General features: G+C 44.4%; 1 protein-coding gene across 4 annotated transcripts in view; it reads left to right on the top strand.

Annotated features, from left to right (window-relative positions):
* The window catches only part of zfh1 (Zn finger homeodomain 1), a 119,352-nt gene that overhangs the window by 99,562 nt on the left and 2,541 nt on the right, over positions 1-17,249 (top strand). For 3 of the 4 annotated variants that reach the window (XM_065301006.1, XM_065301003.1, XM_065301004.1), the window contains 3 exons: positions 14,111-14,415; positions 15,190-15,330; positions 15,430-17,248. In XM_065301006.1, the coding sequence (XP_065157078.1) occupies positions 14,111-14,415; positions 15,190-15,330; positions 15,430-17,248 (2,265 nt within the window). Of the gene's footprint in view, positions 1-12,319; positions 12,974-14,110; positions 14,416-15,189; positions 15,331-15,429; position 17,249 lie in introns of those variants that run through there. The other variant, XM_065301005.1, reaches the window with a different exon arrangement.

Raw genomic sequence — 17,249 nt, 5'->3', positions numbered from 1 at the left:
CTCGTCGAGGGCGAGTGTTGTCGAATGAATTACGATATTGCTAGCTACTACTACACGACTCAACGAAGGTTAGTGTTTTGTATGATTGTTATATTTTCGAGACATTTGAGCTGTAAAAAGAGATTTGAATAAAAAACAACTCAATCTCGTGCGCGCGTAGAGCTGTAAAGGGCTTGGGGAAACTTTTGTGCGCGCTTTGGCACAGCGAGGAAAAAAAATACACAATATCACCTCAACATTGTTTCTTCTCCACTTCTTCCGTTTCATCTTCTACATGGGCGATAACGGCCGTGCCAACGCAACGCGATAGTTTCCGTTTGGGCCAGAAAGGCAAAAAATCACGCACCATTCACACACAACACACACTGCCAATTGAATTAACAACAAATCTTGTTGTGCGTTGCGTGAAAAATTTACGCTGGCGACAATATCCGCTAATATTTCATCTTAAAATGGCCTTATTTGCACTAGCCTATTTAGTTTATCTGCGCAATATATTCGAGTGGTTGGCGCGCGCATAAATGAACAATATAAAAGTCCGGTCCATGTGATATTTGCCTAAGCAGGACACTTACGCAACGAAATGAAGACATTCCCGGAGAGGAGGCGCAGCGCGCATTTTTTGTTCTTCGCACATCCAAGATCGTATCTCGCCGGTTTGGAAGGTCGGCCGACGAAGTGAATTTGGCGCCGGCGCCAGGAATTTATTTTTAAAGCAAATTTAATTTGAAAAACGCATGCGTTGCTCATTTTTGACCCGGGCGAAAATCGACACGTAATTAATTTAATTCAACCAAGTCACACACCTGTTAAACCTCAATAATTGAATTCTATCCGAGCGACCCTTGTTAATTGTCTGGAATAAAGCGGAGGAGGAATCATTATACTGTACATCCTGTCCTGTCCTCACACACACACATAGGACTAGTCCGTGATACGGACCGACCACAAGTCTGTCTGGGGGCAGCACAGGACTACATTCAATCTCGCACCTTCCTTCCAATTTACGTAATTTCATTTTACGTGCGGATCTTGCCCGGCCACCACCTCGGTCAGGATGAAAGATGTGCGAATTTAAATCTTGGACACGTTCCGCCACCGCCACCGGAAGTGCTGAATTTTATGGTTTTAATTGTTTCAATTTCGTGGAAAATCGCCGGACGAGCGAAAAACAACATTTTGGCAAATGCAATGCGCGCCCTGCCATGATGTTTACTCTCATTTCTTCTTTCGGGCACACTATGCTGGAGGAGAGATAGGTTCGAGGTTCGGCGTAGTCGTGCGATAAATGTTGGGCGACGCACACACGGCATGCGGGTAACTAGTGGTGTCCTTTAGGACTAAGATATATGTCCTAAGATAGCACAACACAGAGCGCTCGGACGAGCGCACAGGACATTTTGTTGTATTGATTCTGGTTAAAAGCTTTGCCTCCTTCTGCGAGCGCTCTTCGTGTTCGTTTTTCGTCGTCGGCGGGCGGCGGCGGCGGGCAGGAGAGGACGAGGAAGCTCTTTCGAATTAAGAGGCGCTAGCTAGGTGCACACACACATACACACACATATACATTGAGAGGCGAATGAAGGCTGTTACGTGTCCTTTGTACTTAATGGAGGGAAAATGCGTCCTGACATCACCTGTTTTTCCAACGAGTCGCGTGTGATGGATGCTTTTGTGTTGTGCAGCGACCTCTCTACTCTCCCGACAAGTCACAACGTTTTTCTCGTGCTGGAAGGAAGTCGTTTCTTATGAAGCACCTCGTATAATAATTCTCGACAGGACTTTGGTGAATGACATTGCTTTCAATGCGAAACACAGCGGAAAACCTTTTCTACACACGCAGCTAATGATTTTAACGTTTTTTTCCGCTTTGGACTAAAAATTAAACCGCAAATCTACATACGAGTACACATACGTGATGTGGTTACATCTTTTTATTCTCTTACCTTTTTGGGCTAAGAATTTGTTGAGGATTTTATTCGTTTTGCAGATTTGCATTTGTCTGGAAAAATTTTCATTTAGCAGCGAGGCGCTGCTCTCGAAAGAGAAAATATTGCACTTTTTGTTATTGTTTGATAATCTTGAGCATATTGTTCGAGCGCTCGCGAACGACGCCAGCCACTTCGCCAGTGCACATTATCATGCAAATTCGCATTCTTACATTTGCGGTCGTCGCGGTGTGGCGGCGTATCTTCGCGAAGTGCTCGCACTCATCGGTGCTGCGGGGGTGTATCTACAACACTGGGGGTTAGCTTTGGCAAGCGCACAGCACAACGCTTTAAATGTGCTTCTTAGATTCATTCTTTTTTCATGACTTTCTATTGTACGGCTTTGTTTTCGAAATGAACAGCGCGAGCTGAATGTGATAAAGGTGCCAAACCGCATTAACCTTTCGGATAACACGGGTCGACATCGGCTTTACGTAAAAACACACATACACTACCATCTTGAATTATCTATCCTTTCAGTCGATCCCATCATTAACATAAAACACGACGCTTTATAATAAATTGCCAAGCGTTTAAATAAAATGCATAATTACTTTAACCTACTTGCGGTGGTAACGCGGCGGCGGAGTTTTCGTTTCTTACCCTCCCTACGCAATAAAAACAGACGCGAGAAAAAAAGTACCTGATGGAGAAGAATACGTGGTTCGGTTAAGGCGCACCCGCATTTGCATTTTCCTTATTATTTTCGAAGCTGCGCGGTTTTAAAGTACGATCCGAGCGACTTTTATAGCCGGGCGAACTCGACATGGAAATATTACGATTAGTGTTCAAGCGACGGTTGACTTTTTTCTTCATTTGCGACATAAAATTCAATAACGGCGATAAAAATGAATATTGTATCCGTAATGTATGTAAATACACGGAATCCACCTACAATCTGCATAATGATGCGATGCATCTCAAGATGTTCATGACCGCGGAAAAATTGATGTTCACTTTTGTACAAAAATTTCGTGCATAATTATTCGTACTATAGGGAGAGTCAGTAATTTATTTTAACCGCGAAATTTTTGCATCACCTCTTTTATGTTTTTGCGGTAAAACCGACCTTGTCGGGTGTATTTACACGCGTGTCTTTGTTACTTTGTTACTTTGCGTGCGGGTAGCGCACATTTTCCTCCTTCATTATTCGTCCGTTTGCGCGCGGGCGCTTCGCTTCATTTTTGCCGCACTAGACGGAAATTAACAAACGACGGGCATGCACATGCTTAATTCTTGTTTGATTAGCTAAACCACAAATTGAAAGGGTTAATATCACTTTCACTTAATTCATTCGTCGTCATTCCACACCGCGCAGCGCAGCACGTATCGGCTGGAGATTTTAAACAATGTTCACTTGTCAATATTATGATTCGTGAGTGCTACTCTCCTGATGGCCCACCCCCCATCCATCGCTGGGGTTTGCTTGATGGAGATGTGCTCAATTATGAATATATTACCGCCGCGTGCATTCGATGCCTCGCTGCGTGTGTGTGTGTGTGGTGTCTGTGAATGCGCGAATTCATGCCGTGCGCGTGTATCATCACAACAGAAATGTTCTTCTGCTTGTTTACTTTGGTGTAGCAAATACACATCAAAACGAAATTGAATCATCGGGCGTTTTAATTGTCATGTGCGCGTCGCACCTCAATGAAAAGCATCGCATCGTTCAATTCGGCAAACCCGCGCGCGCGTGTGTTTATCTTTTACTGTGGCGGCGGAGGCGGCAATTGAAAATGTGTATATTTCGGCAATGTGGATTTATTTACATTCGCAACTAGCAACTCTGGCGGGGTTTTGTGAACATTTTGACTTCGTTAAGCTGCCGAGGTGACAAACACTATAAATTTACAATTTCTGACGATAAAAATAAAAAAAATCCAACGACGTCAGCGAAAGTTGCGAAATAGAAAAGCCTATTCAATAAAACTGATTCTGATAGAGTTGTCGTGTCGTGGTGGTGGAATCTGTGGGTGTAATTTCGTATTCGCAGTGTTGTTTTGGTGGGTGGCTGAGGTAGTAGTCCTGAAACAACCGCCAGCGACCTGACCACTTCTCGCTAGCCCTATAAAAAGCTCGAGACCCTTCGCGTGCTTTATTTGCATACCGTTCTTAGGCCATGTCTCCGAGAGCGCGACATGAAAAAGGTGTTACTCGGAAGCGTCGTCGAGAGCAGCGGGGCTGCTGGTTTGCCGACGACGGATAAACGGACGGACGCTCGAAAATTAATGAACTCCTGTCCACGTACCAAAACGAAATAATCCACTTTTCCGGCAATTTGCTTTCACCTTATGGCCCTCTATATTAAGTTTCTTCTTCTTCTTCTTCTTTCACTTCCAACAACCTTCAACTTCTTACTCGTATATTAAATCAAATTATATTATTGCTTCTCTGAAAGACATTTTTAATTACGTCAAACTTTAGCGATTTTTCAAATATGAGCAACGTGCATCATGCAATTTGCTAGCAGTTAGGTAATTAATGCGGCGACCTCAGCTATTTGCATTCGCTCTGATTAATTATGCAAATAAAGTGTATCAAGCGGAGAGAGACAGCGTTGGAAGGGACCCTGCTTGCAGGCATCGTGTGGTCCGTTGCGCGCACGGCAAAGGAAATTGCTAATTTTCAAGAGTGTGTTCTAAGTCTCGGCCGTTCGTCGACCATTTTACATGCCTGGAATGATTAGTGCTGGTCCCGTCTTTCACCGCGCGCGCGTTCAACTCCATCAGGCATTAATATTAATAGGTATACACAGGTTTCCGGTATGAGTGCGCAGCTCGTTTTTTGCTGCGCTCTGCAAATTAGCAATCTGCTATAAAAACGTGTTCATTTTGATAGAAAGCGTATTATAAGACTTGCATACGTAAACGTCACCAATGTAAATCCCTCATTTGCCCTTAGACTTGAGAGCACCCTTCGCAACGCGCCAAGATAAACGTAGATCAGCCGGGGCCCCCCTTTCTCGAGGCTCTTTAGTAAAGCCACTGCCGCCGCTTTCGGAGAGTCGGACTTTGGTACCGTTAATTAAACTTAATTAAAAGAAGTAGTCTCGAAAGCATCGCGGTCCTTGCGGTGACTTCCAACTCCTCCAACTCCTGTTATACTTCTCTTGAAGATGGGCGAGGAGGTAAAGGAATAATCCGCGCACAAATTAATTGTCTTTAGCATGAGTAATATCGTTAAACGTTCAGTGATTGCTACGCGAAAGGGGGAAGTAGCTCTTTTTTTTTTTATTTCGGTGAGTTAATTATAGACGACATTTTTTTTTCTTATCTGCGTTCATGACCACAACCACAGCGATTGTATATTATTGTGCACTTTCGAAGCGAATATAAATTGTTCCCGTTGCCGTTTGGGGAGTTGCGAAAAACTTGCGCGCTATTTGCTCTCTTTGGGAGTTGTTTGTTTTTTATTTGTTGCCGGAGAGACACAGGTTTGGCGACCTCCTCCTTCGGCACCCCAGTGGAGTGCCGACCATCCGTCATCGGAATCACTACACTTAGCGGGCATCCATGGGCTCCTTGGAGGGCGACAAACGAAATGTTGAGATTGGCCCCACTTGTCCACGGTCTCCGATGATTAACAATAGGGATTAGTACGTCACCGTTATTTATTATTATGGAAACATATGCCCCCTCCTCTTTTTTCTTCTTCGTAGTAAAACTTTTCGATATTGTCACAAATAAAGATTATTATCTGGTCTTTTTGCGTCTGTATCGATAGTACTAGAGGGGGGTGTGAGGGAATGTTTGAGGTTTAATGTGCGTAGTGCGTTAAGTATGTTGTTGTTCCAATGCCACACACTGGATTAGAGCACACGCAGGCCTCCCATCAGGAATGTAGGGATTATAGTGCGGGGGGTATGTGATAGGATCGTCTTAGAAGTTGGAGCGTACACGCGGAAAGGACACATGAGCTACATCCGTCGGAAGTCCATCAGCGAGACCCTTGGGGACGCACTGAACACCAAGCACAGGACTTGTAGGTGATTGCGAGTGGTGGTGTCCGACATTGTTTTCGCTTATGGCGTCGCCCGCAAGACTCGAACAATGGTCACGGCGCGCAGGCGGACAGAGGCAATTCGCGAAAGGAGACTCTTCGCCTTTCTCCATCGATGGTATCGCGAACACCAACCAAACCCCCAGCACGGAGTCTTCTCTACGTCGTCGTCTTCTTCGGCGCGGCGAGGCTATCCGTTTTATAACCCTAGCTTCCTTCGACTATTATTTCCACAATTGTCAGATTTCTCGTTCGCCCGCCAGCGGTGGCAGCGCAGCACCTTAGTTATCTTGTTTTCGCTCGCGCCGTCTCCCGAACGACCACCGCTCCAGGTCGCGTCGCTCCCCTAGGACCAGCAGGATCATAGTCGGTTACGGTTATCGCGGCGCGTTATAGTTTTCCTTCAAGGAAAAGGTGCATCATAAACTTGCCGGCAATTTATTCCTACGCCACCGCTGGCGGTGAAACGTCTGCGTTGTGTCTTCACGTTCTCTCGCATCTGACCGACCGGCTGACCACGCGAAGACTTGTGATAAGAATGTGTCCCGTTGGGAACGCGCCGTCAAACGTTCAAATGTTGCACCATTCTTGTATTCGGGCGTCGCTTATCTCAGCCTCCTATCGACACACATGCACAAGCCGCTGAAATCTATATTTGAAATCTATCTATCCCTAGTCTGTGTAGTTGCGGGTGGTAGTGGCAATGAATTGTGCACACTTTTGGGACTCGCCGACTCCCCGAAGACGCAAATCGGCAATAAATTTAACGAGAATTTCACAACAACAGAATTGTCCCTGGAACAGGTCTCACAGAATGTTAAATACGTGCATTTTCATTAAGAGCGCATGAGGTGATGAAGCACCACTATATAGGATGTGCGAATGGTCAAGCTGCCATTATGGTGCGGTGAATGCACGCGCAGCGTTGTCGCCGGTGCGACATACGCTAACTCAATTTAAAGCCTGTTCTCTCGCCTTCCTTCCTGCCTTACCGGCATACCTTTCCTAGCTCTCTAGTCTCGCCTCTCGGACAAAATGGAATTCCTACTTCTGCCTGCACATTGCACAAGTTTTAAATTGCATTTACCATGTACTATGCTCGTCTTAATATTCCACGCAACGCAGACGTAATCTTCAACGAATGGTTGAGCTTTATTTTTATTTCCTGAAAAAACGACGAGCGCGATGAGGAAAACTTTAACCAAACATAAAAATTGGAGCGTAAAATTCCGTTACGCGATACTATAGCCGCCTTGTTATGGGACGTGGAAGTGCGGGTTGTTCCACCTGACTGGTCCAGATTAGATCCTTGCCGTGGCACAGCCACCACGCTACCTATATGTGTGTGATCAAATGATTTAGTGGCCGTTGCGAACCGCAAAAGGCGCACACTATTGTAGCACTAGATAAGCCCGGGGGATTATGGCTGCCGTGACCCGAAATAGCAGAGGTGAAAAAATATAATAGCAACATTTTTTATACGGAGGCGCCCATACGCAGACCTTGTGGGGTAGATAAAGTAATATGTATGGCTGGCCGGCGTGCAATATCACAATCGCCGCTTTTTTAGAGCTTTTATATTAGACGCGCGCAATCTTTGTGTCGCGTTCTTAATTTCCCAGCGTTGATTTGGGGGGACGCTTGTGATTTTACCACTTGTTTTACGAGCTGTTTCGTTTACGTGGAGGCCGTTTTAGCTCACTCACCGTTGTTAGCTCTATATAATATTACGGCGGCCATGTCAATAAATCACTTTGCTTCCGTTACGACTAGCATATAAACACATAACTTGTATTTATCTTTCATCAGATAACAATGCTCCAACTATGATTATGATAATGATTTCAATTGGATTTATTTATTTTGTAAATATTTTTTTGTTTTATTTTATTTGATTTTTAACGCTGTGTCAGAAGTAGCACTTAATGTAGGCAACCACATCAGCAAGTTAACCCTAGTTCACTGCCCACTGCTCACACACAAAACTAACTGCGATGGCTACCATCTAATATCGATAAACTTGGAATGAATAGTCTCTTAAAAAGGAAGCTCGAAGACAAAATCTTTTTCTACTTCTCGTCTGGTCATATCAACGCATGCACACGCTTCATATCTATGTGTATCTTGTGTATCTTCCGATACGCAAATTCATTTAGTTGGTGCTTTTTTATCTTTATCTAAACAGGCCTGTGTTTGGTATGCTTTGAAGAATTACGATTCTTATCTGCGTGCCACTCAGCCGGGGCCTCTATTTCTTTATATCACTTTGTTTCATTTTGTGTAGAATCTTGAATAGTGAACATGGCACAATTTCTTTCGCATCGCTTTGGGCATATAAACAAGGGCATCGCATACATAACGAATTTTCTCTTTATTATGACCAGCCATTCCTGATACGTGCTCATTCTTAAGTGTGGATATCTTAGACATTGGCTGGCCATCTTTATAATACATCATAAAAGCATGGTGCGATTGTTGAAAACGTAAATTAATTACACCGAATATGTTTCGCTTCATGCGGAGCAATTTGCTTGAATTTACTTTTTCTTGTAACCAATTTCTCTCTCTCTTGGGACGCTATTGTGAGTGTTTTCAGTGTTTTCTACATTTCTTCATCTTGAGCGCTTCGGCGAATAATATAAAGATGACAAATCGTCGCGTAACTTTTCGCCCATTGTTTGTCTCGTCGAGTATTGTGTATGACCCCATCGGGTTCGTTTGTTTCATTGCAATTAGCGTTCTTTTGCGCATTTCGGCTGTAATATCATCTTGAGTAGGTACATTTTTAATTCCTCAATCCAAGCGCGAACCATGGCGTGTGGTAGTGTGGGGGCCTGGAAGCTATTATAAACACAACATTAATTATCAATTCCCGGCCTGGCAGCCGAAAGACTGGAGGCGCCAATGCGCTATTGTGTATTTCGACGCGAGGAGGCATTTTTAATTGAGATTATTGCACCATCTTTATTCAAATGAACATTTTCAGCTCTGCCAGCCGAGAAACCATTAAAAGTACGCATAATTATTATACATCGAACGACATCGTTGTCTTTTGTTTTCGCCGGATATAGAGAATACAAGCCTCGAAAATTACTAATTTGTGCGTTGTGCGAATTAAAGCTCTTAATCTCTTTTATTGCCTACTCATTACTCATTACGACACCCCAAAGAATCACACTCAAATTTTAACTATCATTTTTTACGCTCGTGGTGCACACATTGTTATCCCGACCACATTTGCATCAAAACTCATTAGTCAGGTAAATTAAACTGTCTCCACCTGGGAATAATAGACCTTTGAAAAGCCAAAATGGAAGTTATTTACATTTCTAATGTGATTACCGCTTAGACGGCAGTAAAAACAATGCCTTCTTTCCTTTTACATTGCTTTCGTTAGACATTAATAACACAAGTACTTACCTACCACCAAGGCGCGTCACCTTAGATCCCCCGGTGGAAACGTAGAAACTTGGAAAGTCTTGGAAGACGAAACGGCAGAGCTCATTTACATTCGCTTTGTGTTGACTTCGCGAAACAATTATAATCTTCGCCCTCGATGTGTGCATATAGTTTCGTTTGTTAAGAAAGGTGTTTTCATCCTGAATGCCGCGCATTGTGTGTGCGGAAGTTTTCTACATAACTAGCTCGTTCCCGGTGCGCGCCATTGTCGCCCTCCGCAAGCTATTGTATGTCTTAAATTAACTTTAAAATGTCGCGGCGCCTTAGGTGATTTACGAGAAAACTGGAGACATCCGCGCGACAACAAGACAAGGAGCTTTCTGGTGTGGTGTACCTTGTTATACGTTATCATCGCTCTGGAGCTTTAGGTGCAAGGCAACAATTCTATTATTTCAGTGTGTTTGTTTTGCGAAGATGTGTTTGAAACAATAGACAAAACTATTCATTCAAAACTAAATTCAACTAAACATTGCATTCGAAGATGTTTAAATGTTTTCGGCGTGCAGGCGCATTTTAGAGAAAGTTTGGTGGATGTGTGTGCTGCGCTGGGAATAGCAACAGGTTTCGATAGTTCGATCGCGATTAAAGGGCGCTATTGAAAAATGTCCAGGAACACTCCACTCCGTTTCGGCGGCGGCTTGTAACAGATTGCGTCGAGCGGGGGATTGCATGAGCTTTTATAACGCTTATTCATGACGAGACTTTATGAATCTGTTCCTACGAAATTCCGACTTTTTCTTATTATATTCTGTGTATAAAATGTTCTGTCAGTAGTTGAGCGTATAAATATTTATCGCGTGCAATTAGGAATGCTTTTTCAAATCATAACATTTGCATTCAATCGACGATTCGATGAATTTCGCTTCGCTGGTGACCTTAATAAATGTACATGCATTTTTGTGTACTCGCGTTCGCCGTGAGGCAATAATGTTTTCTTGTAGCCGCGCGCGCCCGCCGATTTGAAATCGATATTGGACTTTGTCCAAAATAAATATGTGCATTCCAGTTGCGAGAATTCCAGCGCCAGCGAGCTGCAATTGTACACATCGAGGGCAGGCCAGCCCATATTTATATTGTTATTGTAAATTGTTGAATATTTTCGCTATTTAGAGCTTCTACGCTTCTTCAAACTCAAGTCGCAATTGTCTTTTAAATTATACTAGCTGTTGCCCGTGACTTCGTTCCGGCAGTGTTTAATAAAAATGTAATTCGTTTTTACTCTCTTGTTCTAGACATACTCGTAGTAAGAGTCAATTCTATCAATAAGATTAGCAATTTTAATTTAAAGAAATTATGCATATAAAGTTTTGTCAATAATGCACTTCAGCGCGCCATCTCGAATTCAACTATTTAACTATAACTATGATTGAATCTCAATGTCAAATTTGATTCTATAGAAAAGAGCTGTTTTAAGGATTTTCCCGGCAATTATTCGAATTTTTCTCACCTTTTAAACCTTCCCTAGACCTCCACGAATAATTCAAGACCAAGATAAGATAAATCCGTTCAGCCGTTCTCGAGTTTTAGCGAGACTAACGAACAGCAATTCATTTTTATATATATAGATTATTATAAAATCTATGCGTTATTTTTGGAGTACCTTCAATATACCCGCATATTTCCACCAAAGGTAAACCTGCATCAATTTATTGCCCAGAATCTGCGACACAGATGTGTCACGGGATTTTCGTAAACATCATGTTTAATTGTTGTTTATCCACGTCAAGATGGTCAAGATGTGCGACCAAATGTTGCAGGGCTTCATAAACCTAAAAACGTGAATGAAGCATACCAAATAGAAACCAGACGCACACTTTACCCATGACGGTGCAGTGCACCCCCTCGTAGTCACTCTGACCTGTGCCACGTTGAGTAAAACCCCATTCTCGACACGTCCCGGAGGTAAACGTGAACGTGAACGCGATGATTGTATACGCACATCTGTCGTACAGATTTTTTTCTCTCCTCGCTTGTTGGTTGCTCCCAGAGCTTTTGTTTCTTACCTGACTCTCGGACACATACGCGCACCATATGGGGTGATATTGTGTCAGCCTCGCAATGGAATACATTAACATTACATGCATAAGGGAAATAAACAAAACGTTAATGAATTTTGCCAAAAACGAAAAATTCCATTGTAATTACATTAACAATCGGCGTAATTCTCAAACAAATATTATTATTCCTCTATTGCGTTCGTTCGCAGTAATTTTAAAATGTCACGTAGCAATTACAACCAATGTTCAAATTCAATATTTATTTTCTATTGTATTCCGTCGAGTTATTTTGTTGTTGTTGCCGTCGTTGCGTGCTCGTTATGTTTGACCGGCCATTTGAATATTGTGTACACATTTTGATAAAAACACGAAAAGCATGATGCTTGCATAGTCAAAGTTGTAATTTATTCTGTTTGTACACTTATAATGCCTTTTCGAGTGTTTGTTTAAAAGGTTCGTCAATGCAAATCTGCTAATGACATGAAAATGATTATCAGTTCTATTAGTTTAGTCATCAATTTCAGTTCTTGTATCTACATATATAAAAATGAATTGCTGTTTGTTAGTCTCGCTAAAACTCGAGAACGGCTGAACAGATTTATCTTATCTTGGTCTTGAATTATTCGTGGAGGTCTAGGGAAGGTTTAAAAGGTGAGAAAAATTCGAATAATTGCCGGGAAAATCCTCAAAACAGCTCTTTTCTATAGAATAAAATTTGACATTGAGATTCAATCATAGTTATAGTTAAATAGTTGAATTCGAGATGGCGCGCTGAAGTGCATTATTGACAAAACTTTATATGCATAATTTCTTTAAATTAAAATTGCTAATCTTATTGATAGAATTGACTCTTACTACGAGTATGTCTAGAAGAAGAGAGTAAAAACTAATTACATTTTTATTAAACACTGCCGGAACGAAGTCGCGGGCAACAGCTAGTTTTAAATAATTTCGACCGGAGGAGAATTCTATATTGTGGCAGTGTGAATAAATTTATAAAAGCAAGGGGTGTGCGAGGTAGAGAGGGTTGTGTGTAGCAGGAGGGGGTGGGGAGCGATGCGAATCGCACACAATCCGAATCGGACCGCACGCGTCAATTTGATATCGGGGGATTCGGAAGCTTCGGAAGATCCGAGATTTGGGGGCGGTGTACGTACGCCGTGCGCGTCTACGAAGCCGTAGGTAGAGCGAGCGGTGGGCACACGGCGCCGCACTTACGCCGGCGCGCGTCGGCGGGCAGGCAGGCGGCTTTTGGTGGGGGCCGCGCGCGCGAGAGGAACACCGGAGGTAGGGATGATGCCTCCGCTCGGTCGGATAGTGCGTGACACTAGTCCTGCCGCTGCTCACCTCCTTGCGTGACGTGCCAAAGAATCGCTCTCGTGTGCGTCCCTCTCGCCTCGTGTGCGCTGTTTCGCCGCCCGCTCAGTGGTGCCGTGCCAGTCATGGTGGCGCGTAGTGAGAGCATGTTCGGGTACTACGACAGCTATTCGTACCGACTTTGGAGTCTCGCCAATGTGTGGAACACCTGTCAATGTAAGTTACATTTTTTCATCATCAACGCGCGCATAAAAAATATCCCACACGTTGTTTGAGTGGTGCATATTTTCGAAAAGAAACGCGACTCACTTTAATGGATTTAAATTCGTTGGCGGGGTTAAGTGAATGGGTCAACTGGAGTGCGCCCGCTTATTATTATTACAGCCGACTGTAAACAAGAACGCATTAAATAATTACTAACAATTGTTGCGACGGGTTATGTAGACGCGGGGAGTCCGCGCGCGCGTCTAACACCAGCCAGCAGGTGGTTTATTTTACCTGTAAGGTGTTCGCTATGGCGACGCATGTATGAGTTTATCTGAGTGTTCATTGGCGCACAGGTGCAAAGTAGGAGGCGCTTCAACTTTTGACTCACGTGAATCGACAGGTATCTTGCGATAATTTCATTGGCCGTCAGCGTTTTCCACGAGATAAAAAATAAATTTAAACAATACAATCGTGGTTTTGTTTTGTAATAATAATGAATTGAACAATCGCTTTCTTTGATGTTTGATGTTGAGAATAACACCTAGCATTCACGAAGTTGGATCCGGTCAAAGTCGACCTGTACACCTAATCTCGGTATTTATTTACTTTATAAACGTCGTCGCTTGTGCGTGCGTGGCTTGTTTTATCAATCAATGCCGCGTTATTATCGCGCAACGCTTAGGAAGTAATAACAGGGATGAGTCACACTCGATCTGCCCACACAATGAAGACTTTTTTGATGATATGTGTGCGCGCCACACGAATAAATGCAATTAAATTGGAGCGTAATTGAAAGGAATGCGTTTCAATTTATTAACATTGATACATTCCACACACAGGTCTCTGTCAACAGCGCCGAAATGCGTCTTTTAAGTCTCTTTGAATGTTCTAAATGCGCGCATTACCCGTTGGCCGGTTCTCACGTTGAACACCAATTAAGCGTCCGCTTTGTCGGGAGTGGAGTGGCGAGTTTTTAAAATGCACGTACTACGTGCGCCACAAAGGAAGTGCCCGTTATGATGTTAAATAAGCGACAGACACTTTTAATAAAGCGTTCTGTGCGCCACATGTGCACTTTATGTAAATAGATTTTGCGCGTGGAATATGCGTGTGTGTAATATCGATTTCTTCTTAATGCGCTTGCAGTACCATCCCTCACGCCAAATGGACTGACCGTCAAAGATGAGGGCGACTCCCCCGACTACTTCATCAAGTGTCCACAATGCCAGAAGGGTTGCCAGACGTTTCAGCAGCTGAAGGAGCACATGGAAGCTTCGCATTCGGAGGCGTGCGCCTCTGAGAACGGTGGCGGCGCGCCGACGGTGTCACCGACGCCGAGTCTTGGTGGTCCCGGCGGGCCGTTTGGATGCACGCCGTGTTCGAATGCATCTTTCCCGACCCAGGATCAATTGGTGAAGCACGAACTGCTGGATTCGCCAAACGCACAAGTCGTAAGTTGCTGCTTGATTTCAATTTAAATGACTGTGCCTCGCGATGTCAATTGGTCAAATGTCAGCATGCGTTTTCTAATTGTGCGCACTCGAATTAATTGAAGCGGGTCATGTATACGGGCCTCGCAGGTCAATACAGTTGTTTGTTACACGCTAATAAATACGATCACGCCGCTGGCCGCGCCGCAGACGTGTTCGTTAACTAAGAAAAATCTAACGTCCAGCGCACACATTCTTATTACCAGCTCGTAATTTATTTTTAAGTACATTTAATGACGTGTATGCGCACAAAAACGCGACATGTGGCGCGGTTAAATGGCGGCAGCGTGTGAAAGAGTGTGGAGTGCGCTGGGCTGGCTTACGTGGCAACAACTCTCTTAACTCAATACTTGAATGTATACATATTCGAAGACAAAAAAAAAACGTTATGTGTGATGTCTTTTATGCGTGGTAATTCTAATTAACAGCCAACAGTTTAATTGACTGAACACTTGAGCCAGCGGCGACACAATCTTCAAATCATTCTGCGTCTGACGTCATTATAATATGTTAAATCTAAAAATATCTGCTTTATCGCTGGTAATTTGAAGCACGCACGCATTTGCATTCTTGCAATTTGTTGTGCCTTCGGTTATCGAACTTATCAAACCCACAAAATATCAAATAATTATATGATTCATATCGTAATGATGCATTTGGCGTATGATTCAAGCACACGTGTGAATTGCGCGGTGGTATTACTCTACTTATCGTGATATATTTTTGTTATTACAGTCTTGCAAAATTTGCAACAAAACATTCGCCAATGTCTACCGCTTGCAGCGACACATGATCAGTCACGACGAGAGCGCGTTACTGCGAAAATTCAAATGCACCGAATGCGAGAAAGCGTTCAAATTTAAGCATCACTTGAAGGTAAGTTTTTGGACGCTTGCCGTCGCGTTCGAATGGATTATGTGTGTGTGTCTGTTTGGCCGTGTTGTCTCATTGTGTTTTGTTTTACTTTGGCTACAGGAACACATACGAATACACAGCGGCGAGAAGCCGTTCGAATGCGGCAACTGCGGCAAGCGCTTCTCGCACTCCGGTTCGTATTCTAGTCACATGACGTCCAAAAAGTGCTTGGTTATGAATTTAAAATTGGGCCGCACGCGGGGCCCGTCCAGCAATGCGCTGCTAGAGAAGACGGGCACGCGCGGCCCCAAGCGCGCCGCAAATCCTGGCATCAACAACAACATCACGACGACTAATCACAACAGCTACTTACCGATTCTGCCGAAATACACGGACGCCGCGACGGCACTGTTCCAGAATCCGGCGATGCACCCGTTCTACATGGCGGCGCCATATTCGATACCCAGTATCGGCCAGATTCTCGAGCAGATGAACTGCGTCCCTCCGAATGCGTCACCATCGCTCGATGAGGATGATCATCAGCCTGCCAATGAAAGCAAGGATGAGAAATCGGATGATGTGGAAGTCAAGCGCGAAGCAATCGCGAGGAATTGTGATGAGCAGGAAATTGGCGACGATGGCGATGGGAAATCTACGAAGGAAGAGGTGGTAATGAATGGCGCCGTCGCCGCCATGGGAGAAGACTTCGAAGCTGTGAAGCGAATTCTTGCGTCGGTGAACGCCACGGTCACCAAGGAGTTTTTCCGCGCCAATATGCAGAAATTCTCCGATTCGAATTCCACTTCGAATGATGCTCATAGCATACGATCGACGCATTCGCCGTCCGAGCATGAAAGTGCCAGTGAGGCTAAGAGCGAGGGGCTAGCTGCTAAGTTAGAGGAAGTCCTTGCGACCAACGCATCTACCAAAACCGAGAGTGAATCTCTTAACGGTGCAATAAGTAGCAATGAGGAGGAGGGCGAACGTCGGGCCGAGCGCAACGTCGAGTATGAAATGGACGGCGAGTCCATTGCAACCACGGATGCGCAACTTACCGAGGACGGGCGAAAAGTCCGCGTACGGTCGCTCATTTCCGACGAACAACTTAAAGTTCTCAAAGATAACTACGCGCTGAATCCTCGTCCGAAGCGCGAGGAATTATCGAAAATTGCCGAACAAATTGGGTTCCCGGTGCGGGTGGTCCAAGTGTGGTTTCAGAATACGCGCGCACGAGACCGACGAGAAGGTCGGCTTATTAACGTCCCATACAGTGCGCCGACATTGCTGCCGCCCGCCACTATGAGTTACCTCAAAATCTGCCAACCAATGGAAGACCAACCTTTAGATCTTTCCTTCAAGAGAGAACCTTCCAGGGATTCGTCCCCGTCAAATTCTCCTCCGCGGCCAGCATCCAGCCATCATTCCGGCGACTCCGGTGAAGACCTGATCAATCTGAGTCACAAATCTTCGCGAAGTCCCACGCCTTTCCTGCATGTGCCATACCATCAAGGATCCAATTCTTCAATGGACGCGCCACATCGGTCGCCCTCTCCGATTGATGTAAAGAGCAGTCGCCTTGCACAAATCCTTGCACAACCACATAAACTAGGTTTAGGGTTAGTGCCCATGGAGCGATTGATGCAATTCGGGCCACCGGATCTACCCAGCCTACAACAGATGATCAGAAATAGAATGTCTAACATCAGTCCCAATTCCGATAAGCGATCATCATGCTGGGGCGAGAATGGCGATCTGAATGTGGACGACGACGATTCCAATAGTAAACGTGCAAAGATGTCTTCGCTGCACATGATGACCAAGAGTCTGGGCAGTCCGAGCACACAAGATGGCGAATCGGAAGGGCAGTTTGCGTGCGACCAGTGTGATAAATCTTTTGCGAAGCAAAGCTCCTTAGCGCGTCACAAATATGAACATTCAGG

This window comes from Atheta coriaria, unplaced genomic scaffold (assembly GCF_025399875.1).
Source record: "Atheta coriaria isolate IRGN ID8LTWV9N9 unplaced genomic scaffold, Caltech_Dcor_3.1 hic_scaffold_4_pilon, whole genome shotgun sequence".
Lineage (NCBI taxonomy): Eukaryota > Metazoa > Arthropoda > Insecta > Coleoptera > Staphylinidae > Dalotia > Dalotia coriaria.
Note: the sequence above shows the minus strand (reverse complement) of the source record. Positions and strands in the feature narration are given on the sequence as shown.